General features: G+C 48.5%; 1 protein-coding gene across 1 annotated transcript; it reads right to left on the bottom strand.

Moving 5' to 3' along the window:
* Window positions 1-11,364: 11,364 nt before the first annotated feature.
* On the bottom strand, window positions 11,365-25,739 carry SPRY4 (sprouty RTK signaling antagonist 4). Its single transcript, XM_008691691.2, has 2 exons — window positions 25,275-25,739; window positions 11,365-15,981 (listed from the first exon to the last, which is right to left on the bottom strand). Exon 2 carries the CDS (start codon window positions 15,932-15,934, stop codon window positions 15,035-15,037), a length of 900 nt encoding a protein of 299 aa, XP_008689913.2. The 5' UTR covers window positions 15,935-15,981; window positions 25,275-25,739; the 3' UTR covers window positions 11,365-15,034.
* Window positions 25,740-26,012: the final 273 nt, after the last annotated feature.

Raw genomic sequence — 26,012 nt, 5'->3', positions numbered from 1 at the left:
CTACCCACAGCGCCCCCCCCACACACACACCCAGAAGCACTTTTTTGAATGTAGATTATAGTCCCCACTGGCCCCAGGAAAGGTGGAGGTGGGTTGGGGGCCTGCTCAGGGAAGTGTGAAGTCTCTCTCCCCAGCCAGAGGAAGCCATGGTGATTCAGTGAGCTGAGGTGCAATCCTTAGGAAGGAAAATAGCACACAGCAGGGAGATCTTTATCTGAACCATTTGTCTGCTGTCCCCTGCCCCCCATGAAGGCTTCCCTGGGGGCTTACAGCCTGTTCCTGCTCTTGCCACATGAGGGGGGTGACTGAGTTCTAAAAAACTGCCAACCTAATTCATCTCAGCCATCTTTTATTTGGGCAGTTCTTGCAGATTTCTCTTTGACTTTGTTTTATGGGGCGTGTGCGTGTTGTAGGGACCAGGTTCTGGGACGGCCTGCTACAGAAGACCCTTTCTTTATCCCGTGGCTCACACCTCCAATTTCTCACTGGGGTTTCAGCTCAAACGTCACTTCCTCAGAGCAGCCTTCTTTGACCACTATGTGGGTCATTCTCCACCAGGTCACCTGATTTCTTGTAGCACTTTTCACTCGCTACAACAGTAGAGATTCACTGACCTTCCACTAGGAGAGGAAGCTGCTGTCTGTCTCTCCTTTCCCTTCAGGACTTCCCAGTCTCCTCACACTCCACCTTCCCGTGTCCCTCTCTGGATCTGAACTTTCTTTGTCTCTCCCCCTGACGGGTGTCTCTGTGATTCTTTCTCTTCCTATCTGTCCCTCTGTTTCTGTCTCCCTCTCTCTTCTTCCCTGTCTCCCACTCATCCTCTCTCTCCTTGTTCTGACTTTTTTTTTCTTTTCAAGGTTTACTTATTAATTTGACAGAGAGAGAGCACAAGCAGGGGGAGTAGCAGGAGAGGGAGAGGGAGATGGAGAAGCAGGCTCCCCACTGAGCAGGGAGCCCAATGCAGGGCTCAATCCCAGGACCCTGGGATCATGACCTGAGCCAAAGGCAGACGCTTAACTGACTGAGCCACCCAGGTGTCCTGTTCTTACTTCTTTATTGTGTTTTTACCTTATGGTAACTGCTCTATGTACACATACTTGTTGACCCTTGACAGGAGTCTGTGTGAAATAGGTCATTATTATCCCCATTTTTCGGATGGGGAAAAGGATGCTGAGGCAGACTTTGTGACTGTTCACACAACCAGTGTATGGTCCAGCCGGAATTTGAACCCAGGTTTTCTGATGCTTATGCTCTACATTAGGCCATGGTTCTGACAGAAAACAAAGGCTATTTTCTGAGGACATGGTGATCTCCATTCTACTGCTCCAACAGGTAAGGATGAGGCTGGGAAGGCCAAGAGGGTGCCTGGATGGGTGGGCTTGTGAGGTCACACCTTGCAGTCACCCCTCATGCACACTCTGCTCCTGAGAGAAGTGGGGAGTCCCTTTGGTCTCCATCCAGGTGCTGTCTGCAGGCCTGTTTAGTTTAGTTGTAACCTGAAGGCCAGGAAAACTTGGAGAAGTTAGAGCTGGAAGGAGAGAAGCAGCTACAAACTACATCTACTAGTTCATCTGTGACAGATATGACTAGAAGTCTGACTCCAGCAGACCCTTTTTTGTAAAGAAGTGGCAGGAAAGACAGGAATAAAACTTGCTTCTTATTGACCCTACCAGGAGCACAAGCTCTTCACACTTCAACAAGGGGCTAGAAAGATGATGATGGGTCAGCCTACACTGCAATCTTCCAAGCAACGTTTTCAAGACAAGTTTGGGGCAGCCTTGGAAGTAGTTCCGCCCCAGCTGGCCTGACCTGGCAGGGAGAAGTTATTGTTGGAGAGCAGGTGAGAAACATTCACCTGATGCTTTGCGCTGCTGGCCTCACCCTGAGTGGGCTGGTAATCATTATTTACAAGCCTGGCTTATTCACACCACTGAAGCCAGGAGAGGCAGGATGGAGACAGCTTCTAACAAACGAGTTATTTATATCTACATCCCAGACCTCAGAAGGAAAATTCCCATACTTAGGCATTCCTAGATGGCCTGCGACACAGGATATTTAAAGTAACAATGGGCCAAATTCTTGCTAACATTTTTGGCAGTGGTCCAGTCTGAAAGTCCACAAGAATGACTTGTGGGGCCGTGTAGCTTCAGCAGAGGGGAAAAAAAAAAAAAGGCTGTTTCTAATTTGGGATTTACTTAAGATCTGACTTCCCCCTTCCTTCCTGGAATTACAAGGAAAACATGATTTTGATTTCAGAGACAACATTCTATGTAATCTACTTTGGAAGTTTTTAGGAGTTGTAGTTCTGAGGGTACCCCCAGCTTGAAAAGAGGGGATGTTAAATCAACTAATAGGATACACTTTGAAAAACTGTAGAACTCCTTCTACATTTATTTTTTTACTTGGGGGTGGAAATAGCTACTACCTATGGGCAGTCTGGTAGCCACACTCTCTGAATGCTGCAGATGACTGTATAGAACTGGACATAACCCTCTATGAAAGTCACTGGCCCATTTAAGACATAACGTGGTAGAGTCGCCTGGCTGGCTCAGTTGGTGGAGTGTGTGACATTTGATCTCAGGGTTGTGGGTTCAGGCCCCACCTTGGGTGTAGAGATTATTTAAAAATTAAAAAAAAAAATTCTAGGGGCATCTGGGTGCCTCAGTCAATTAAACATCCAACTCTTGATTTTGCCTTGGGTCATGAAATCGAGCCTTGTGTTGGGCTCTGCACTCACCGTGGAGTCTGCTTAAGATTCTCTCTCTCCCTCTTCCTGTGCCCCTCCCTCTGTGCGTGTGTGCATGCTCTCTCTCAATAAATAAATAAAATCTTTAAGTTATATATATATATATATATAGTTAAAAAAAGCAAAAAAAAAATGACATTGTAGCATTAGTTACAAGGAAAATCGCAGACAGGGTTGAAAATGATGACTTCTTGGGGCGCCTGGGTGGCACAGCGGTTGAGCGTCTGCCTTCGGCTCAGGGTGTGATCCCGGCGTTCTGGGATCGAGCCCCACATCAGGCTCCTCCGCTATGAGCCTGCTTCTTCCTCTCCCACTCCCCCTGCTTGTGTTCCCTCTCTCGCTGGCTGTCTCTATCTCTGTCGAATAAATAAATAAAATCGAAAAAAAAAAAATGATGACTTCTTGTACTTACACAGTTGTTCAGAGGGTTTATAGTTAAGATGACTTAAGGCCCCTCCCAAACCTAGGACCTTTCTAAATGCCAGTTTTCTCAAAGAGCAGAGAATGTACCAACTCCCGTCAGCTAGGATGCCTTCGACTACAAGTCATGAAAATTACCTAGCTCAGACTGGCTTTAATTATAAGATCACTTCTATAAAAGAAGTCTCCAGGTATAGTGACTTCAGGATTGGCTAATTAGGCAGTCCAGTGATCTCACAAAGTTCCAGGGTCTCACCCTGTCTTCTCTCTGCCATCCAGCTTCTGGCCCTTATCCTCAGATCAGCTCCCTTCATGGTATTAAGAAGATTGCAGTTCCAGTGTCACAAAGTACACTACAGTGTGTTCCTTTCTTCCTTGTTTCTCATCTTATGAATGAAGAAACTTCCCAAAAACCCTCAGCAGATTTCCCCTCGCATCCCATTAGTTGTCACTATACCACATGTCCGTGTAGAACCAGTTGCTGGCAAGGAGACTGGGGCCAACATGCTTTGATTATGCTCCTTAGGGTTTATCTGTGACTAGAATTACATTCCCTTAATCACAAAGCGAAGGGATGAACTCTGGAAGAAACTTGGGGTGGGTTAGGCAAGGTCTTGTAGTCTTTGGTAAGGAGTTGGACTTTCATTCTAAGTTCAATGGAAGAAACTGAAGATTTTAAAAAAAATTACTAAAAACCTTTTTTTCTTTTTTAAGTAATTTAGATCTACAGAAGAGTTGCAAAGATAGTATAGGAAATTCCCTATATTCTTCACCCAGCTTCCCCTGGTTAACATCTGTCATGACCATAGTATATTGATCAAAACTGGGAAATTAACATTGGTACAATACTATTTGAATTTTATTTAGATTTTGTCATTTTTTCCCCCACCGTGTTGTATTTAGTGCTCGTGTCTCTTCAGTCCTCCCTAGTATGTGACAATTTTTCAGTCTCGCTTTTCATTGTCTTAACACTATTGAAGAGCACTGGTCAGGTATTTTGAAGAGTGTCTCTCAATTTGGGTTTGTTTTCTCATGATTCCACTAAGGCTGTGAATTTGGGGAAAGAATAAGAGAGGTGTTGTGCCCTTCTTGAGACATGATTTCAGGGATATATGACGTTAATGTGATTTATTACTGGTGATGTTTAACTTTGATTACTTGGTCAAGGTGGCATCTGCCAGATTTCTCCACTGTGAAGTTACTATTGTTCCCTTTCCATGCTCTATACTTTGGAGGCAAGTCACTAGGTCCAGCCCACACTCAAGGGGAGGGAGAAACTGGAAGGTTTCAAGAAGGGCAGTGACAAGAAAGGATTGGATAAATAAATGATGGTTACTTTGGAATATGCTTCTCTAAGTAGTACAGACCTGGAGCTGATGGGCCGGTGAAAGCTGCGTATCTTAAAGACAGCAGTCTTTCATGTTCTCTTCTGTTGATTTTTGCGGTCCTCTTTTCAGGAGAATGTCACACCATCTAAATTTTGTCTTAACTCAGAGACGTGCCACGTGGCAAGTCTTCTGGAGAGGGAGGAATTTCCTGTACCCCCCAGTAATGGCTCCACCACGCTGCCCTGACTGAGGCCCCACCCCTTGGGCCCACCATACACATACTCACACGGGCCAACAGGGCTCCTATTTTTGATCACTGGCCTCCTTGGGCAGGGCAAGCAGAGGGTGTGTGTCCTGCGGTCCAGGTGAGGTTTGTGGCTGGGTATGGAGAGCTGAGCTATCACAAGGTGAGGTGGAAACAGGAGTGGCAAGGCTGTAAAATGAAATGCCGTGTAACAACACTTATTAAAAATGAGAGTGGAGCTGTCGAGATACGGAAGGAAGTCTATCCATGTGTGTTGTGTGGAAGAGTTTTCTGCAGTATGATCACCGATACGGTTTGAAAGATGGAAGGACAGTCTCTGCACACTCCCTGTTTGTTAAATGAATGAATGGTATGCTCCAAAATGTCAAACAGAAGGTGGGAATTTGGTGGGGAATTTTATTTATTTCCGTTGTTCTCCTTTTTGCAAAAGTCATGTTATTTTTAAAAAATATATTTCACTCCTCAACATATTTAGAAAAAATTAAGTACCACCTAGATTCTCTTTCCTGAAGCTGATCAGTAATCATTCTTATGCTGGCCTGGTCTAAGTAGTGAATGTTCACTATTGACCGTTAACAAACACTTCTGGTAACCATACATGTTCTACAAAGGTCAGAAGAACCAAATGGCATAGGTTCCTAAACTGGCTTCCTCTTTTTCTCTTTGAGGATATTTTGTCACAGGCAGATGATGAAGGGAGCTCAGGGCTGGGAATTTGCCAGATTCATTTTCGCAAACTACTGGCCCCAAATACCTTCACAGTCCATGAGTGATTCTACAGCAATGCAGCCAGACCTTCTTACGTGGCAGCTAGGGCTCAGGCCTCCTCCATCATCCTCCTCAACCACCCCCAGCTGGCTGCCCAGGCACCTTGCTGATGCCTCTTCCCAGTGTCCATGGGTGGGCACATGGGCAGGAAAGCAGGAGTCAGGCTTGTGTGACCCTGGGCACATGAATTCACCTTCTAAACCCTCATCTGTAAAATGGGGGAAATAAAGTACTAATACAGAGTGAGGATTGAAGGAAAAATGGGTAAAAATTAGTTGATGGGTGTAGTGCTAGGCATGTGATAAATATTCAAGTGTCAACCATATTAAGGTGGAAGGTGGTCTTAATCATATCATTATGATTATGAAATGCTACATCCTCTTACATGGCTAGCTTTAGGACAGAAATAAAGCCTGAGACCACTTGTTCATTCATTCATTCCTTTTTTTTTTTTATAAGTAGGCTCCACATGGGTGAAGCCCAGGATGGTACTTGAGCTCACGCCCGTGAGATTAAGACTTGAGCTGAGATCAAGAGTTTGATGCTTAACTGACTGAGCCACCCCGGTGCCCTTTGTTCTTTCCTTTCTAACTCTCCTCTCAGTGTATCATTAATTGATTACTGCATTTGACAAATATTTATTGACTGCCCCTCATGTGCCAGATGCTGTGCTGGAAGCTTCGCAGTGGATGTTGGGGTATACTGAAATACGGATTCCCTGGATGCTCAGGGCAGTGGGTGTAGCTTGGGGAGGACAGAGCCCCAACTCTGGAGTGCTGCTGCCCATCACTGGCTGGAGACCTTATTGGTTTACCTGAGTGGGCAGTTTCTATGTGTACTGTGACAAGGGCCAGGCAGCACTGAAGTCACGAACAAAAGAGGCCAAGTTTCCCACCCTCACAGAACACATCCTCTAGTGAGGATGAGACATGTTGTGAACAAGTAGACAGGTTGTCAATTCACTGCATATTGCAGATGTGGCAGGAAGAACCAAGTAAAGATCAGAGAAAGAGTCAGGGCAAGACTGAGTCCGGTGATTAGTGATGGTATCATTATGGTTGAGGCCACTTTGGGGGAATTTTTTTGTAGGAGACACTATAGATTGGCTCATAAATGTTTGAAAACCATTAACTGTTTCCTAGAGAGAAAACCTGGCTCCTATTCTTTGCTTTACAGCTAACATCTTATGGAACCTTGGACAAGCCACTAGGTCTCACATCCCCATCCCTATATTGGAGGTGGGTGGATTGGACCAGGGATTCTTAACATTTTGGGAGGGTCACATGCCCCTCTGAGAGACTGGTAAGTGTCTCTCAGACAAAAAGCACAAACATACTGAAATTTGTCTAACAATGTCAAAGAGCTCCCTTTAAACCCTAACAAATTCTGGGCTAAGAACCACTGGCCTCCATGAGTTTAGATGTCCTTTCTGGGATTATGACTCTGGTATGTGTATCTGAGCAACATGCCTGCAGGGTGGGCAGCCTTAGGAAGCCCTCTAGCTGGGGTTTGGGATATCATGATTTGGGTTAAAGTGCCCAGGGAGGCCAGTCAGACTTGACACCAGCCAGCATCAGGAGTGGAGAGCCAGGCAGGTAATATATAAAAAAAAAAAGAAAAGCAGGCTGGACTAAGGGACATCATGCCCGTGGGCATTCAACCCAGAGGAACTGGGCAGTGCAAGGGGCGGGGATGCTGTGGGAAAGCAAGGGGACCCTGACCAGTTTGGAAAGGGCAGTTATCTTTCAGCTCCAGCCAATTGCTACCATGGGGAACGGGGGGCTCAGAGGCGCCAGCTATTTTTATTTTCCAAGAGAAGTTGTGTATCTGGGTTTGGAAACCTCTTATTTTTCAAATGATAACAGTCTTTGAAAACACTGTGGACCAGCATTCTGTGATGTCCTGCCTCCATGGTCCAGGCTGCTAGTATAAGATGGAGAAACCGAGGCTCAGGAATAGATACCTAAATTCCTCTATTCTCTGCCCTCCCACGTGAGCCCCGTTTTCATCTCTGATAGTAGTAACAGCATTTATCGGGGTTGTGCACAGCCACTATCTCATCCTCCAACTGTTATTAGAAAGGCAAGCAATCTCCCAAAATCACACTAGTGAAGATGACAGAACAGGGACCTGAGCACTGGGGACCCTAAGGCTCAGTGCTCTTCTCACCACATCACCCTAAGAGGAGTGGCAGTCACTACTCAGCCCCAAGGCTTGTGCCCACTCTGGGGACTACCCCTGCCTGGATAGATACTAGTTCTCTAATCAGATTAGGCCTAGCATCTCCAAGAGTTTTAGTAATCCAGGGCTGGCTGGAGCATTGCCTGGAAATCAATCAAGCAGCAGCCTGGGGGTTTGGGAGGAATACTGCTTCTAACCTGTGGGCCCCCTACCCTTGCGACCCTTCATCTCCACACCCTGACTTCTTTGGCTCCCTAATCTGTGCCCCATCCATCTACTCCAGGACTGGCACAAAGAATGTGACTTTGCCCCTGGACATGCAAAGAGAGGTGGCCTATGCCCTTCACCCTGGGTAGGCATGTCGCCCTTTGCATCTGCTGCTGCCCCACTTACCCACGAAGCCAGCAGAACACAGTTGTGAATTACAAGGGGTAACTTTCATCTCCCTCTCATCCCTGGTCACCACAGCCCAAATAATTCCATAGTCTGGGGAAAAAGTTCCTTTTTTGATGGCACAAGGAATCAGGAAGGCTGGCAAGGAGCAATGTTGGGAGGGTTCTTGTAATGTCATGTGGTAATGGAGGATCCCTCCTGAGATCAGTTCGGAGATGTAGCCTCAAAATTTAAATGTGGTGCTGCGATGAGGTGGTTAGACCAGGATTCGAATCTCTTGTCAATTAGTCTATGTAATCTTGGTTAAAGATCACCTACTCTGCTAACTTGTACAGAAGCACACGTGGAAGGAAACCTTTCTGGAACACAGGAAAATATCCAAGGTTTAGTGATACTTGGGTTGGATTTGGAAGTTATAAAATAAGACCTTATCATGCAGTACACAGGCTCTGGGGGAAGGCCCACCACGTATCAGCTGTGTAGCCTTGGGCAAATGACTTAAGCTCTCTGAGCCTCAGTTTTTTAAAATATGCCCAACTTGACTGTTTTCAAGCCTGTAGATAATAACAGCATCTTTGCTCAGAAGCAGTAGCATTTATAATGATTTCATAAGGCCACTTGATTCTTGTTACCCTGTTTATGGCTTACCAGATGACTTACCAGGTATTCTGACTACTGATCTCAATTAGTGTCATCTGGAGCTCCATTATCCTGCCTTGTGGATGGTAAATTTTTCTGTTCAGAGTCTGAGGCCACTCCCTCTTTCCCATTCCCCGGGAGGGGAGCCAGTGCTAAGTTTACCTGAGTCTCTTCATGTACACGAAGGCAAGAAGGAGAGGCCAGACCCAAGGGTGGAGAAGGTGGAGAGGAAGGGAACAGGGAGGGTTCCAAAAACCTTGCAACAGTTAAATGTTAATGTAGGTGTAGGCATAGGAAGTGTCTTCTAATGACAGAAGGAAACGAGGGAGTTTGTCAATCATCTGCTTAACAGATACAGATGTATTCATAATTATCCTTTGCCTCAGGCCTTGAGGCCCAGGTGGGCTCCAGAAGGCCTGTGTTCCTGCCAGTCGAGAGTCCTTAAGGAACATCATGTAGACAATTGGAATGCCATTTATCGTGCAAAACACAATAAAACCCTGAGCTCTCTTCCTGTCTCAGAGACCCATAAATTATGAAAATTATACCTGCCCCAGGCCATGGACATATTGTTTTATTAAAGTTCCGACGAATAAACTTCAGGCTCTTAAAAATGTCCCCTCGGCTTTCATCTGGCACACACCTCCAGCATGGAGCTGTCGGTCTGCCTGGGTTCATTTGATTACCTTACAAACGTACTTTGGAAAGTGGAGCTCATTTCAAATTGTGGGTTCAGCAGGCTGGAGGGGATGGATGGGGAGCTACAGGGATGGCTTGGGGCTTCCTGGCCATAGAAGAGTTAAGTCCAGGGGGGATCTTGTTTTTTGCCCCCAGAGCAGGGTACCAATGCCCCCTTCTTTGTGGAATGAGCACCAGGCTTGTAGTGCCTCTTAGGAGTATGTGTGGTTGTCAGTGTGGAGACCGTAGAAATTCTGCTTCTTCCCCCTTATTTTAAAATTCAGTCACTGGGGAGCCTTTTTACTCTATCCTCTGCTTCTAACACAAATTGAGCGACTAAGCCTTCAACTCTGTTTTCCCCATCCACCCCCAACCATGTCTTGGGCATGTGACCTTGTCTCTGAGCCTGTGTCTGTACCTCTAACAGACAGCTAACAGTAATGTCTGCCGTGTATCGGTCCATTCCCGGCAAAGAGAATCCATTCTATTCAGCAAATGCTAACCATTATTATTACCCAAAGCCATTTTATACTGGGAACCAAGGGGAGGAAGGGCCAGTCAGGGAAGGAAAGATGAAGCAAATGTGAACTTTTTCTCTGGACATCGAGTTTTTAAAAAACTGGTGCATATTTGTTCAAACAGCACTTGGCCTAGTGAGACTCTAAGCACTCAACACCCTGCATATGTTTTTGTTATTTTTAACCTCTGAATATGAAAGACAAAGTAAAACCAGGGGCAGGCCAAGCATCAGGAAATCCAAGGCTGAATCAAAGCCTGATATACAGCAACTGGGACTGGGGATTAAAAAGAAAACTACCTGCAGTATGACACTTACCTTGTCCGAACAGGAAGACTGGAGCACAATTACTCTTCTTCATTTGGGAATGGGACAGGCCACACGGTCTGGCCAAGGAGGCTGAAGCTTATCTTTATTTTAAAGTTCTAGAGCAGACAGGACCACACTGAGGACAAACATCCTTTGCGCCGCCTTTGGCATTGACCAGGAGGTCCTTGGAATGGGTTTAGCTATCTCAAGAGGAACCTGAGGCTTTAACCAAGAATTGGAAGATGCCAGAAATTGATGACTGCAGAGAAAACCAGAACTGACCCCGGGATTCTTATCTTCCTCCCCTCCATGCCCCCCCCCCCGCCCATTATTGTTGCTTGTGTGCCCATGCTTAATGGCAACAGGAAAAAAAAGTCATTAATCACTCAACTCCTTTTCTTTCAGAAAACAAGAGGCAGGTGTTCACATGCTCAAAATAATTCAAGTTCCCCTAGGTACATAAAATGAGAAGTGGCCAAGTCTCTACCAGTTTTTTTTTTTTTTTTTTTTGAGGGGATGGAGTGGGGGGCAGAGGGACGCACGTGGAAGGTACATTAGAAGGGCAAAGGCAAGGCATTAAATGGATGGAGGACTTCCTTAAGTCAAAGGAAATACTTTTGTACAATATCCACCAATCTGGTGAAAATAAGGAAACCACCAAAGGCTTTTCTGTTTGCCTTCTTAAAGCATTGTGTCTCTGTGCATTGAAATCTGCTTTGGGGACACCAGGGCTTACCCAAAGCAGAGAACTGCACAATTTTTCTAAACTAGGCAGGTCAGATGACCCTCTCCTACCTCCTCTGCCTTCCTGTTTAGGTTTGTCATCTGTCTGTTACAAGTACAGTCCTGTGTAGCAGAGGAAGATGTAGCAGCACGTGGCCAACTTGAGCTATATGAGAAAGTGAAGCTTTCCTCCAATGGTTGTCAGGGTGTCCTAGAAGCAGAACAAGGGACTGTTCTGGCACAAGGAGCCCCCTCTCTGCCCCTTTGTCCTGCCAGAGCTGGAGTATGCATTTCCACTTGATGAGTGTTCTTTGACAAACTCGGGAGTCTTGCGGGGCAAGGATGTTGGGGGTGTGAATAGAAACACACGAGAAACGGCAGTCCTGTGTATATTTAACAATATATATTTATATATATTTTCTAGATCAGTACATTCAGTTTTTAACTTGTTTTTTTCTTCACAAACAGAAGAACTCTTACAATAGTAGACTTTCTAAAATAAATACTATTAAAATAGAGCTTCAAAATAAATATTCTATACAAAGGAAACCTTCTGTGGTAACTTTTGTTGTGGGGTGAGAGGGGGCTACAGTGAAGAGGGAACATGAAGTAGGAATGTGGTGGGGTGGGAACCTCGACAGCTTTTCTGTTTGTAACACGAAGCCAAACTGTGGGGCAGTGAGAAGAGAAAGCAAGATAGTACACCACACGGAGTTACCCACAGCAAAAATGGCAGCACAAGATTCGTCATCAACTGTCACAGTAAGCAGAGGGCATGGAAATGCTTACCAAAGGCATGAACCAGAAGGCCAGTGAAGCTTGGGAGATGCCCTAGTGAATTGTACAGTGCAAAGTCATGCTGCCCAGATTCCATCAGCCATCTCCTGGGGCAGTGAGGGAGACTATGAAGCTTCAAGGTGACAGAAACTGGGTGTTTGCTTCCGACCAATACCTTCCATGTTGTGCAAACTTGGGCCAGTCATTATCTAACTGGGCCCCACTCGAGGTACATTGGGGACCCACGCAGACTCCACAGCTCTGGAAGAACTAGACGTGTCACATGAAGGTCTTCCACTTCTGTTGGCTGTGAAGGGGCCCATACCAGCGGCGGCGATTGGTCTTCACGTCCTTTCAGCCGGGGACTGTGAGAAGCCTTTGTTGCACCCCAACATCCATCGGGAAGGTCTTGGTTATCCCAGAGCCGGTTCTCAGGATGCTGCTTGGAGTGTTGGGCCTTCAGAAACCCACCCTCAGGGTGGGAGCAGCCACGGCCTACTAGGACATGTGTCCTGAACCCAGGCTTCTGGACCCTACCCCCAGTTCCAGGCAGAACCATCACCTACCCCAGGTTGAACAGAAGTGGGAACCAGCTTTTCAAACCAAACCTTTTCAAAAAAGGTTAAGATGAGGAACAATCCAGCCAAGCAAGCCACTGCTGACGGAAACACAAACAGCCAGAAGCACCCAGAGAAATATGTCTTGTTTCTGAGAGTTCAGTCCCTCAGTGGCCCTTGACTGGCCCCCAGGGCCCACGGGCAAGCCAATTTTGTTGTTTTTTTGCCAAGAAGCTGAGAAAAACATGCTGAGGGCTTGCCCTGCAACAGAGCTGGGAGAACCAAAGCTGCTTCACTGCTTCCCTTTACCACTGAGCACAGGGGACACCAGGAGCTCAGCACACATCCATCTAGCAGGTTAAATGCAAACCAAAAAGAACAAGGAGAAAACAGGGGGAAGAAAAAAAGAAAACCCAAACCAGAAAAATCGTGTTTACAACTATGTACACAAAAAGTCAGGGTTCATCAGGGGTCAGGAGGTTGGTTGTCAGGAAACAGGGTCTATGTAGATAGAGGGTTGGTGGGGTAGGTGTGTAGTGTGTAGTGTGTGTGTGTGTGTGTGTGTGTGTGTGTGTATACACAGCTTATGTAAATCAATTCTCCACAGAATGGGTGTGTAGAACACCAAGATCACCAAAGTGCAACTTGTCACTGGGTCAAGTTTCCCATGGAGACATTTGAGAGGGGCCCTGGGAAAATTTCTGAGGCCTTGCCAAGAGTATATGTGTGCCCTTCCATTTAGGGGGTAACCTCTGCACACCTATTCTGAGGAAAACCTCTCCAGTCCCTTCAGTACACATCTGATACATTCAATTAGTATAAGTGGTTGGCTGAATGTGTTTTTCCTACCATTCCCTCCTATTTGTGCAAGAACATCCATACATCCGTCACGACTATGGCAAGGGTAGCTACATGAATCAGCCTCAGAAAACGCAGATGCAGTATTTCATACTTTTTACAAGCTAGCAAATGTTATATAAATAAAGCCTAAAATAATAAGACCCTCCCCTCCTTTCCTCCAATCAATAAATACCTACGGTTACGATTAACTTATTCTAAATCATAAGATGTTACTACTACTCTTCAAGAAGGAAAAAAAAGTCCTTGAGAAGCACTGGGTGCATGCCAATCACAGCTACCTGCCTCCTTGCCTCCTTCCTGGAGGCAGTTCTGTTTCTACAGAACAAACTGGAAATGCTACACAAGGTCTGCCTAATGCACTTCCAGTTTCACCTGGGGTAGCTTTTCTGACCCAGGCCACTTCCTCTCATGGGGGTGGGACAACAGAATATCACACAAAGCAAAAACCCCTGCACAACAGCTGGGGAGGAAGGACCAGACACAATATAGCTTTTGCATGCAACAAGTACCTACCCACTGGACGTGCTGCACTTGGGAGTCCTTTAGCACCTTGAGAGAAAGAGTTGCTACGTCTTTGGGGGCTGTTGGGAGGGGGTGGTGTGGCCTCACACAGAAGCAGGGCTCAATCCCAAGAAGCCCCACCCCCCTTGCTCTTACTCCCCCGCCAGGGCTTCCTAACACTAAAATAGACTCTTTTTTCATCATCTATTTACATTAAAGATACAGACACATCACTGTACACAAAAGGCTATGACAGCAAGCAGCAGAATCGGAAGAGAAGGAACCCACACCCAGCTTGGCTCTACTGTCACACTGCCAATGGGAGGTGTTGCCTCTCTTCTTTGCTGTTAAAATCCTCTTCTTGGTGGGAAGGGGGATTGTGTTCCTTAAGGTTGCTCGCCCCCCAGATTTTGAAATCAGCCCTTCCTGGGGGTGGCCCAAAAGGAAGCAAGTGTTTCATTATTATTATTTTTTTAAAACACCGTTATAGCATCTGGTTTAATTATTCTATAAAAACATAATGACTGGATCCAGAGACCACAGCCTCAGACTCATTGGCAAAACGATATTTGGTCTCGCGTGTGCCGCCCCGGCCTCCTCTACCCGTAAGATTTCTGGAAAGGATGTGGGTAGAGAGAACTCGCGACACGTAGTGGCAGGTGAGTCTGTGACTCGGTAAGAACCGAAGGACGGTGTTGTGAGCAGAACACCCCCAAGAGTTAGTGATGAAGCTGGAAGGGAGAAATGCACTGTATAGTGGCTCCTAAATCCATCTGCGGCTCCAGACAGCAGAGTGGGGAATGAGCCTCTACTCTTAGGGGGTCCCAAGTATATACAACAGGGACTGCCAGGGTCTTCGCCTTCCCCCAGGTGTTGGGGCAACCTGGGGTAGGGGGGGAGAGAAATATGGACGTCAGGGTTCCAAGGGTCTTCTTCAAAGGTTCCCTGGTCACTCAGTTAATGATTCCTCCCCGGCAGCCAAAGAGAATGGAAGAGTGGGGAGAGAGGGGGAAGGAGGGACTGGGAAGGCATTCAAGCAGCTGCAACTTCCGGATATGTGTCCACATCTGTGTTCCGTCTTCTGAAAAAGAACTCCCCCATCCCCAGCCACACCACACCCCTGCCACTGTCTGTTCCAGGACCCTGGAAAAAAAAAAAACAAAAAAAACCCAACAACCCAAAGTCCTTCTTCATCCTTTTGGGGAAGAGGGTGGGCAGTGGTCTCCGTATCTTCAGAAGCTGAGGGTGGGGAGTGGGCAGACCAGCAAGGTTAGCCTCAGAACACTAAAACCTCTGGCCTCGCTGTGGTCTTCTCAGGTGTTAGAAGGGAAGCAGGTTTTCAGGGGGAGCACGGGGCTTCGACCCAAAATGTCAGAAGGGCTTGTCGGGTCTGTTGGCCTTGGGGTCCCCGGCAGCCGCCTTGCAGATGACGCTGTTCGTGTGCTTGCAGCGGCAACCAGGGCGGCGCAGGCGATCGTAGCCACGCTGGGCCAGCTTCACACAGCCAGTGGCGGGCAGATAGCAGAGCAGGCACGGCAGCACCAGGGAGAGGGCACCCATGAAGGACCAGCGGGCACAGCAGTTTGAGCGGGAGCAGGAGCAGGGGTGGTCAGCGCAGGAGCCCTCATCGTCCTCGTTGGTGCAGTGGTAGAAGATGCCTTGCACCAGGCACATGCAGGTGCCGTAATTGACCAGGGTCTGGGCTGAGCACAGGCATTCCTGGTTGCAGACCCAGCAGGAGGGCAGTGTCCGGGGGGATGCGCACTCCTTGCACTTACACTTCCCACAGGCTTCGCACAGCAAGAAGTGCTTGTCCAGCTCAGGTGGGAGCGCCGGGCCCTTGAGGTCCAGTGGCTTGCAGTGGACCACCTTGGGCTGGATGCGCACAGCCCTTGGGGAGGCCTGATCAGCCACGGGCGGTGGTGCCATGTGGTCTAAGAGCCGCTGGTCAGAGGATGTGCTGCTGCTGCTGCTCACAGAGCTGGGGCGCCCGCTGAAGGAGATCCAGTGGTGGGTGACATCCTGGTCACAGCGGGCAGGCGTCGGGGCCAATTCTGGGGCCCCACCCCGGGTCCGCTTAGGGCCAGTAGGGGGCACCAGGCCAGGATTGTCTATGTAGTCGTTCTCCACATGGCTGGTCTTCATCTGGTCGATGGGGAGGATGGTGAGTGGGTGTTGGAGGCGGCTGTGGGGCATACGGCTGTCAAGTAGGGGCTGGACCATGACTGAGCTGGGAGTCAAGGGGACGCTCTGTGGGATCGGGGGCTCCATGGGGCTGGAGGTCCTGGACTGTGCAGAGGAACAGGCTTCTAGGGGCCCTGGGTGGGGGGAGGTGGGGAAAAGGAAGAGAGAGTGGATTCCAGGCATCAGTTACTTGGCCTGTTAACACCCCCCCCTCCCCCGTCAGGTCCTTGGGAATACAAATGAAATGGGAACTGGATTCTCTCAGTGGACTCTCCAGCATGGAGGCTTAGATGATTAGTAACAATTAATAGGGAGTGGTAGAAATAACACTTACTCAGCACTTAATGAGCCACACACTCTGCTAAGCACCATATATATTATGTCATTGACTCTTCACTCTAAAATGTAACTACTATTATTATCCCTTCTGTAGTTACAGAAAATGGATGTTCAAAGAAACTTGATCCAAAGGCACACAAAACTATCAACAGAACTCAGCAGGGTTCAAACCTAGCACGACCAAACCGATTCTTGCAACAGTGAAATATGCTCTATTTTTAAGATAAGATAGCTCAGTGGTTATAATAAACACAAGCTCTGGAATCAGATCCAAGTCTGATTTCTCATCCCTGCCCAGCAGTGTTACTATAAATAAGGTTCTGTAAACCTTTATGCCTTAGTTTTGTCATCTCTAAAATGGGTTCTTGTAAGGATTAAATGAGAAAATACTATCCAGTATCTAGCGTCTTGCCTTGCCAGTAATCTGTCACTATTCCAGAGAGCATCAGCTTAGATTTCCTGAACACGCAAAGGACTGTGCGCTGGGCATTGTGCTGAGGATGTAGTGACCATGACAGATAGCCCCTGTAAGCTCCTATAGAGTGTGTATCAGCTGGACAAACAAAAGCCTTTACTTCACGAAGTCAAAAGAGAAAGAAGGGCTGTATGTGATGCCTGTACATCCAGGATATTAACTTATTACCACCACTTCTAAGAGCAGCAACCTCCACAGTCTAATAACCCCTGGCTAGGTGCACTTTTGACAAGTTGGATGGGTAATCCTCTCGAGGGGCACTCAAATCACCCATTTCCAAGTGCTGAGCTGAACATTCAGCCTAAATGCTATTTACTAGAATAGCTAAGCCAACTCTGGATCAGTTTCTAATTTCACCGAGAGAGTGCAATTTTAAGTTGGAATCCCGCCAGAGATTCAACTGCAGTGCCTGACACGGAACCCCAGGAAGTCACTTAAATCAAAGAGCGGAAACGACTTGGTTCAAATTTAGAAAGTGCACATTGTTTTCTATTAGAAGTGCCATTTCCTCGCCTGCTGACCTTTACATTCGGAATTCGGCTGGAGATCAATTTAAAGAAATAGCAGCAGAAGGCCAAGACCTCTGCCCAAGGGGACACAATTTGGAATCCAAGAGAAAGATTAGACTCTGGGAAGAGTCCACTGGGGGGTGGGGGTGTGAGACAGAACAAGGTGCGGATAGAAGGCAAAGATAATGGTCTTAAAAAAAGGAACAGACCACTGAATTAATCTGTTACGGGGTAGAGTGTGGTAAAGGCTTTTCATGATGCTAATGATGTTCTCATTAGGAGAGCGCGGCGCCTGCACCGCGGCGCCTGCACCTTTGCCGTCAGGTTCATCTGTCCTCAGAGGTAATGCTAAGAAGGGGGGGTGGATAGGTTTCCATTTTCAGTTAATCCCCTGCCCCTCCAGACTGGGTACACAGTTGGCCTATCCCAGTACTCAAATCATAGGGGAATGACACCTTGCCCCAGGTGACTCATCAATACTTATCAATGTTTACATTGAGGAATGAAGAGGAGGGCAGAAAAGGCATTCAGGCAACTCAACTTTATACTCCCCTACTTGGAAACAATATTTGATCAGAAATGGTGAAATTGGTGGGGAAGGGCTTCTAAGATGCTTTCTGACCTGTCTAAAAAAAAAGAGCTAGCTCTAGATGCAAAGTTCATGAAGGGGATAAAAGGGAACTTTATCCACAGGGTTCTCATCTGTATTTCATCTATACTGCAAATGCAAAAAAGCATCAAGTCTTTTCCATAAGGCTCAGTGCTCAGTCAACTGATATTTTCCATTTGCATAGGGTATGTATTATTGGCTTTGCTCCCATGGCTCTACGTACTTAAAAGATGCTGGGACTTCTGTGCAGTTTTCCTCATGTGGGGGAAAGTCTACCTAATGGCAACACCTGCCTCCTATCCCCACATTCCCTCCAGAGGAAAGGGGAGTATCTTCTTCAAATGGGAGACTTCCCTGCAGCAGAGTGAGCCTTAAGTGTCTGGCACTTCTGCCACCAAGAATGGTCATTTACCAAGGCAGCCTCTTATAGGGACCCTGCAGTCAGGGCTGGGTGGGGGTGATGTCAAATATGCATCTATGGAGAGGCATTTTTCCAAGGATCCAGCCAACTATGGGGCAGAACTTCAGGGGAATGCTACCTTAGCCCACTTATTCTTTGCAGGGCCTCCAAAGCCTTGCTTCTAGAAATGGGTTTAGGTCAACAGACAAAGGTTAGGAACCCCAGGTCCCCACCACGGGGACTCTGCCTGGAGGAAAAGGTGTGACTGGGCACAAGAATGGAAAATGCTGACGGAGGCACAGGATAAGACTCTGGCACCAGCCAAGAGGTCCTTTAGCCTGAACTCCCACCCTGGACAAAGACAACATGATTCCCTTATTCCAGAAGCTTGGGTCATGAATGCTCAGGGTCTTGCCAACAAAACTGTCAGTGGCAGTTTGAAGGCTGTATTGCCCCCATGTAGTTGGGGCTTTTGTCTCTTAGGACTAGGACTGGGACTTGCCATGCTGTTGGAAAAAGGGGAAAGAAGAAAATTATCCACTCTTCTTCCCCCAGTTCTATTCCTGGGATTCTTAAAAACAGCCACATTTTTTTGTGGATAAAACAAAAGGCATGGGCAATGCTCAAGGATTTTAATAGGCCCTGGAATCAGAAGGCACATTAATGGAAAAGTCCCACCAGGATGCCAGGGTGGGCACAGCGCCTGCAGGCAATGGGATGTTTGGCCTTAGCAGGCTCCCATCACCCTCCAGAGGTGGCTGTCAAACATCTGGGCTTGCAGCTGGGGCCAGACATGGGGGTGGGAGCTTGGTCCATGATGACTCAGCTCTCTTGGGACATGCTCCATCCAAGATGGCTCCAGCAGGCATATTCCAAAATGCATCTTCCCTATTATAACCCTGATGTCAGATTCTTTCCAGTTACTAGCTCAGCAAAAACCAGTGGCTGGCTCAGAGTTGCAGTGCTCAAAACCGTCCTCAAGCCTCATTGCCTTACCTCCCCATTAGCAGGGACTTCCACGGGAGGGCTGAATTCACCTGGCTGACAAAGAAAAACTACTTCCCCAGAAGCCTGTTTGATAACCCCTCAGCAGAGCTAAATGAAGTCTCAAAAAAGCAAACAAAACAAAACAACCAAAAAAAACCCCAAAAAACAAAAAACCAACCCGCAGTTGGTTTAGAAGATCAATCTCTACTCACTGGGACACACCCAGCCTCCAACCTGCTAAGCAATGCTGACGAACTTAAGTGCAGTTTAATATGTACTCTCTGCTTCCCCTGCAAGGAAGGAAGAGATTTATAATATAAATAGGAGAGAGGAGAGGCTTTGCCTCATTTAGGCTCTCTGGAAGACTGATGGCCAATTTGGAAGACCGTGGACAGAGAAACAAAGCCAGCACTCCACTTAGAGAAGCACCTCTATCGAGTTTTAGGTGGCATTATTATGGATTAGCATGAGGAAAGGAAACTTTTACCTCCACTCCCAACTTCTCATAATAAATAATAATAACTGTGGAAGCAGCTAATATTTATGAAACATATCTTCGTGTCAGGCTGTCTGTGCTAAGCCCTCAGCGATTTTCTCATTTAATCCTCATACTATCACGGTGGAGAACAACACCCATTTTGCAAGGAAGAAATGAAGAAAAAAGGGTCATTAATGCTGGCAAGTGATTAGGGCATGATTTGAACCCAGGCAGCAAAGGCTCCAGAGTCTGCAACCTCAGCCCCACAGCCCTGACTTACAGTAACATCTGGGTATTCACGTAAAGATAGGAAAGCACTGATCACTTTCACAGCCATGAACTCTACTAGTCTCCCCAGTCTGTCACCAGCCCTCAGGGAGCCTCATCAGGCCATTCGCAGGGCTCTTAACCAAACCAGCAGGGAAATGAAGCCAGAGAGGGGTTACATCAGATTGCCCCCCCCAAGGGAATTCTCACTGTGCAGAGTGGAGGGGAATGAAATCTGTCATTACAGGAAGGCCCAGAGCTCAAGTTACCTTTGCTTCCAATTCAGTTTTCTTTACCATCCCTTCTGTCACCTCATACACCGCTGCTTTACTAAATGTGTTCATTTTTAGTTTTTTTAAAGTCTCACTTGTAGGATCTCACCACAAAGCAGTCTCTAAAAGGAAGCCCTGGCATGGGAGGGAATTCCCTCTCCTCTCTCCTACAAAGCTGAACTTAAGGGTCCCTAGGGCACATTCTCAGATGGGGCTTTCTGTTCTAGGTCTGTGGGGGAGGGACGGGCCTGAGTAAGAGGAAGCCAGAAGCCAGTCCTAGAACACTGAATCAGCAGGATACTGAAAAGCCCAGAGCACACAGTTCTGTCTTTGCCACTTGGCGGTCTATGGCGTGTGTACCTGTGGGAGGGGCTGAGCATCAGGACGCGCACCTCACAAGGCAGCCTGGCTGAAAAGAATCAAGGAGTGTGTTAAAGGTCCACGCCAGCCACCCACCCCTTTCCCTTGACTTACCCTGGGAAGAGGAGTTGGGAAGTACTTCGAAAACCTGACAGTTGTGCTTTCAAAACTATAGGTCAGCACATGACAGACTGGCAAGAGGCTCTGAATGAATGGGCCATTTCTGCACTGCTCCATTCAGTCTCGGCAGGTCCTCCCGGCAAAGGCTGTTTAACCCTTTATCAGTTAAGAAGAAAAGGTCTCTAGGCTGCCAGGGATCCCCCCCACCACTACCACTTGGTTCTTTGTGACAACATCCCAGTTTAGTTAATTAAACTCCAACCAAATAATGCCTTATTGCTTCAAAAAAACTTTAAAAGGTGTTTGGGGTAGGTGGTAGTGGTCGTGAGGAAAGCCAGGGACCTGCCTTCCATACACCCCACTGAGGAAGACTATCTCTACAGAGAACAGCCCCTGTGGGAGAACAAAGCATTGACGCAGCTGGGTATCTCTGTGAATCCTTGCTGCTCCCCCACCCCTCTCCAGCACCAGCACTAATGAGCTCACCTCTGGTCATAAGCCTTTAGAGATCACAAAAGAAAACAGCTATTTTTCATCCCTTTGTCCCATTACCAGCTAGCAGTTCCCAACCCTCTCCTCTTCCTCATACACAATCAGTCAGCTGCAGAACCAGTCAGCTGAGCGCCAAAGCTCCAGCACAGGGATTTGTGGGAGCGGTCTTGCTGTACTTGGCTCTGGGCTAATCTAACTGGCTTTAAATGTTGGTTTCATGGTTATCTGCTCAGCTCCCCTTAAAAGGATACTAGAAGTCAAGAGTGAGAAAAGAATGGGGCTAGAAGAAGCCCGTTAGTCACCAGCAGTTTGGGAACTCCTAGCCCACATCAAAGTTTGGAGAGGAACAGAAACTTAGACCCCAAGGGAGGGGCCCCTCTCACTGACACCAAGATAATTTATCTCATCACCCTCCACCAGAGATTTCTAAGAGACTCTAATAATAGATTCCTCATAATAGATTTTAGTTTACTCCTGGGATGGGGCAGGAGATGACTCCCCCCTTCTCCCAACCAGAAAAATAAAGACTACCGGACAAGGGAAACTACTCTTCGGCAAATGGCCACCTGCCCCAGAAGGGCCTCTTCCCTTCTCCACTAGATCCAGCACATCTGTGCTCCCCCCCCCAGTGCCCTTGCTTCCTCCACTGTCCTTGGAAAGAACAATCATGATCACAGCTGAATGGTGGAGCCTCTTAACCCAGCCACATGTCCCGGATACATCCCCAGCCTTGTCAGCTGTCCGGATCTGCAGGGTGGCCCCAGACCCCTGACAGCCAAGAATACCCCGCCTCTAACCTCATGCAACACCCCACACCTCCTGTGTAGGAAGTAGCTCCCTTACAACCAGGTCCTCATTTGAGATGCCCAGCACAGCACAGCCCCCTTGGGAAGTTCCTTTCCTCTGCCCCTCCCCGACTCTGCAGATGGGGACACTAAGGCCCAAGCCTAGCTAGCAGGTTTCCTAGCTACTCATCTGCTCTGACCTGGCTTGGTCTGAAAGGAGTAATAGAGTTTTCTGTATGTTGCTCTTCATCACCTTCTTCCTCTGGCTCTTTTGAAAGACTAAAAACATATTCCAACGGGTCACTGTTTTCCCTTCCACCAGGGAGATGCAGGTTTGCTATGAAATGGAAACTTCACTCTTGCCATCCCCCTTTCCTTACGAACACCTTCGTATCTACACCCCAATCCAAATTTTTCAACTGTATCCCTAAATCCAGGTTTATGCAAGACTCCTGTTAAGTTTTCCTCACAAGGGAACTTCCAACTCAGCGGCAACGTGACAGGCACTCTGGATTCAGAACCAGATTAAATGCCTTAACTCTCTAAGAACACTGAACTCTGACTAAAGAAAGGCAGCTCCTTTCCAAACCTCCTTGGTACAAACATCTGGGTCCTACCCAAGAGGATGGCCTGAGGAAAGAAAAATGCTATGGGAGCCCCATACTTGGGGCTAGAAGATGTCACACCAAGGGGCTACCATCAGGAATTGGATGCAAAGTCCCCGTGTGTTATCCCAAAGTATTAAACTGCAAAGCAATACCCCTCGAGGGCCACTTCTGAAGGTGTTAATGGGTGTTTTTTCCTCCCTTTATTTTTAAATCGCTCACTTTCAAATTTTGCTTTGAAAGGCTGCCTTCATTTGTTATTCAAGTCAGCCAAACCTCAGGGTAAAGACTGTGTCAGGTTTACCGAAGCGAGTGGGGGATGGGGATGGACATGGAGGAGTGGGTAAAGAATATGCTGGACAGAGGGTGGAATACCAGAGAGCCTCATCTCTCTACCTATTCTGGAAGGATTTAAACAAAAATGGCATCTGTAAGCTCCAAATGCTCACTAGCCCCCAGTTTCTGTCCTGCTTAGCCAGGAATCATTCTAGTTTATGTGTTCTGTCTCCTCCCAAAGCCTAACCAAAGCTTTAAGGAAATGTTGTCATTTAAAAATGATGGTAATCTGGAAAAGGTGGTGGGAATGAGGAGGACTTCCACTCCACAAAAAGGGGAATGACTCCTGGGTTCAGAATCTAAAAAAGGAAAATAAGAGATGTCTTATGAAAATCTTCCTCACCCTAACTGACCAACATTTGTCCATCATGGAGATTGCAGAAATATGCCATCAAAATGCCTCCTAGTAGGTACTGGCCAGTCGCAGCATCTCAGTTGGTCATTGTGTGCACTGCTCACATTAATGTATTTGCCTGAAGCCTGCTGGCAAGTGAGGTAGCTCCCAAGGGCTGGCAAAGAGAGGAAACTAGATTTCACACTGGACAAGTCTACGTCTTTCCCACCCTTCTGCTGAAACACAGTGTTAAAGGGGTCAACTGCAGCCTTCCCTCTCCTTGTCCACCCCACACCCACAGACTAAAGGAAAAAAAACTGAACAATTCAGATGTTTATGCTCCATTCATGCGAAGATCCAGAGAACTCTAAACATTGTGAAATCACCAGCGCAATATTGGGTAGGGCCGCAGACCAGACTGAGCTTATTAAGAGATTGATAAGGCCGTATTTCCTAAATGCTCTAGGCCTTCACCTTCCATCTTTGTATCCCCGAGGGGCTCATCAGGAAGATTGGAGAGCCTTGGTCAGCTAACCAGGCAGGCGTGCACTTGCTCCCGCCCCTCCCCAAACGAGAGAATCACGCCACTGAAGTGGAGGCAGGAAAGTGGGGGTTCCCACTGGATCTGAGCACCCCACTGAACCCACATCTTTCCTTTCAGCGCTAACCATGCCTGGGGGGTTCCCGGAGCCTCAATGTGCCAGAACGCAGCCTGCTGCCCTCACCCAGGCTTGGCAATATGGATGCCCATCCAGCAGCTGGAGAATGAGGCAGCCAGCAGCTCTCCCCTCTAATCACCACCATCCAGCCCCTCCAGCCTAGTTTGCTTTTCCGTCCATCGCTCAGCCGTCAAGCCATGCAACCATTTTCGCTTTTCTTGCCTTCTCTGCCCACAACCCCCAGCCCCAATCAAAGAGAATTGAGAAATCGTCTTCTTGCACAAGAGCAGCTACTGTCTAAATGCTTTTTGATCGTCTGCATGGAGGGGGAGCTGGGCACAGCCCTGGCCCCAGTGATGAAGCCAAGCTCAAGCTGCCCTGGCTGCCCAAACCCGCCTTTGCCCCCCCTTTTTTGCCCCTGTGGCCTTGGGAGATTCAGAATTTTCAGAACGTACCGTCTCTATCTTCCTCTCGTCTCGGTGATGTCAAGCCTGGTACCACCAAGAAGAAGGGAAAGCGGGAACCTTATCTCTCCTACGCATGCAACCTCTTTCTCCAGCTCCCACACGCCCGGCGTTATGTAAACGCACCTTCAGCCCCCACCACAGCCCCAGCGCGGCCCGGCCCCGGGGCCTGGCACAGCTCGGTGCCCGGCGAAGGGAGGCACGAGGAGGCAGAGGGGCCTCTGGCCTTGCAGAGACCCGGGAAGGGAAAGGCAACTGAAAGGCAGTTGCACAGCATAAAATGCAGCAGCAGAGCAAAGGTCAGACGGCGAGGAACCGCCTCGTCAAAGAGAGGGAGCAGAAATGCCCAATCCCGGGTCATCTCCGTGCTGACCATCGAGGAGGCGGCAGAAAGGTACAAAACCCAGTCCGTAACGTCTCCGAAGGGAAAAGAAAAACCTACGTCGAGCATAGGCCGCTGCAGTGGGCTGGGGAGATCTGGGCAGAGCTGGCACCGTGGGCACGGAGCCCGGGGTGGGCAAGCCGCCCAGGGCAAGAGCGCCCGCCGGACCCAAGAGGTGGCTCCTGACCGAGCCCAGAGCCTTCCATTCCAACGCTCGAGGCGGGTGGTGGCAGGGGGAAAGAAACCAGGCCAGAAGCAAACTCCCGGGACACGCACGGGGCTTCCTGAGTCGCAGAGTGGGGAAGCCGGGCTTGGCAGTGCCCCGGGGTCGGAAACTCCGGTGCCCGGCTGTGAGCACCCCCGGCGCCGTGCCGGCCCAGCCGAGGGCGTCAGGGAGCTGCGGCACACCGCAGCAGCTCGAGGAGGCTCAGGGAGAGGGAAAGAACACTGAGGCGCGCCTAGAAATAGCGCACCATTTGCCCCAGCCGGAGGGGGAGTCGTGTCGCGACTCAGAGGGGGTACTTTCAGATCCCGAAACCGGCCAGGGACTTACTTTGAGGAGCCGCAGAACCACAAGCATTGCTCCACGCCTGTGTAAATCCCCGAACCCGGGCGAGTCAGACGCCGCTGTTCACGCAGACGTCGGCGGGAGAAAGCGATAGGACTCCTTGCGCACCGCAGCGCCAGCTCCGCGCTGTCAGCTCCTCTCGCTGCCTCCGCGGCGGTGTTGCAACCACTGCCTGGGAAAATGGCTTTTTTATGAATGGGAGGGAAGGGCGCTCCAGTGCGCACGCGCTCCGTTCGCGATTCTATGAATGGGTGGGCACAAGAGACCCCGCGCGCGCATGCGCCGCGCTCCTTTTTTTTTTTTTTTTTTTTTTTTTTTATGAATGGGGGGCCGGAAAAGAACTTAACCCCTGATTGCTGGGGCTGACTCTAGCTCCTCCAGAGGCCGTCGTTCTTTTACAAAAAGGGGTGGAGGTGGTTGTTGCTTTTTTTTTTTTTTTTTTTTTTTTTTTTAATGAATGGAGGGCGGAGGAGACTGCTGCAGCTGGCTCAGCTGCGCGGGTTGTACCCCCTCCCAGCCTGCGAGAGGAGGTAAAGGCCACCTTCACGCCACTGCGGGCCTGGGCAGGAACCGTCAGTGTCGTTGGGGGGCGGGGGGCACCGCGGCCTTTGAATCCTGGGCCAAGTGCTGGGTGGGGAGGACTCACCTAGATCTAGAGATCTCGACCGGCCGCAGGCGTGGGGGGCGGGGCGGGAGACGTGAAGACCCCGGCGTGGGGCCTTA

The sequence above is a fragment of the Ursus maritimus genome, unplaced genomic scaffold (genome assembly GCF_017311325.1).
Source record: "Ursus maritimus isolate PB19 unplaced genomic scaffold, ASM1731132v1 scaffold_5, whole genome shotgun sequence".
Taxonomy (NCBI): Eukaryota; Metazoa; Chordata; class Mammalia; order Carnivora; family Ursidae; genus Ursus; species Ursus maritimus.
Note: the sequence above shows the minus strand (reverse complement) of the source record. Positions and strands in the feature narration are given on the sequence as shown.

Excerpts from the sequence above, each read along its gene's own strand:
- SPRY4 (XM_008691691.2), bottom strand. The coding sequence starts at position 15,934 with ATGGAGCCCCCGATCCCACAGAGCGTCCCCTTGACTCCCAGCTCAGTC.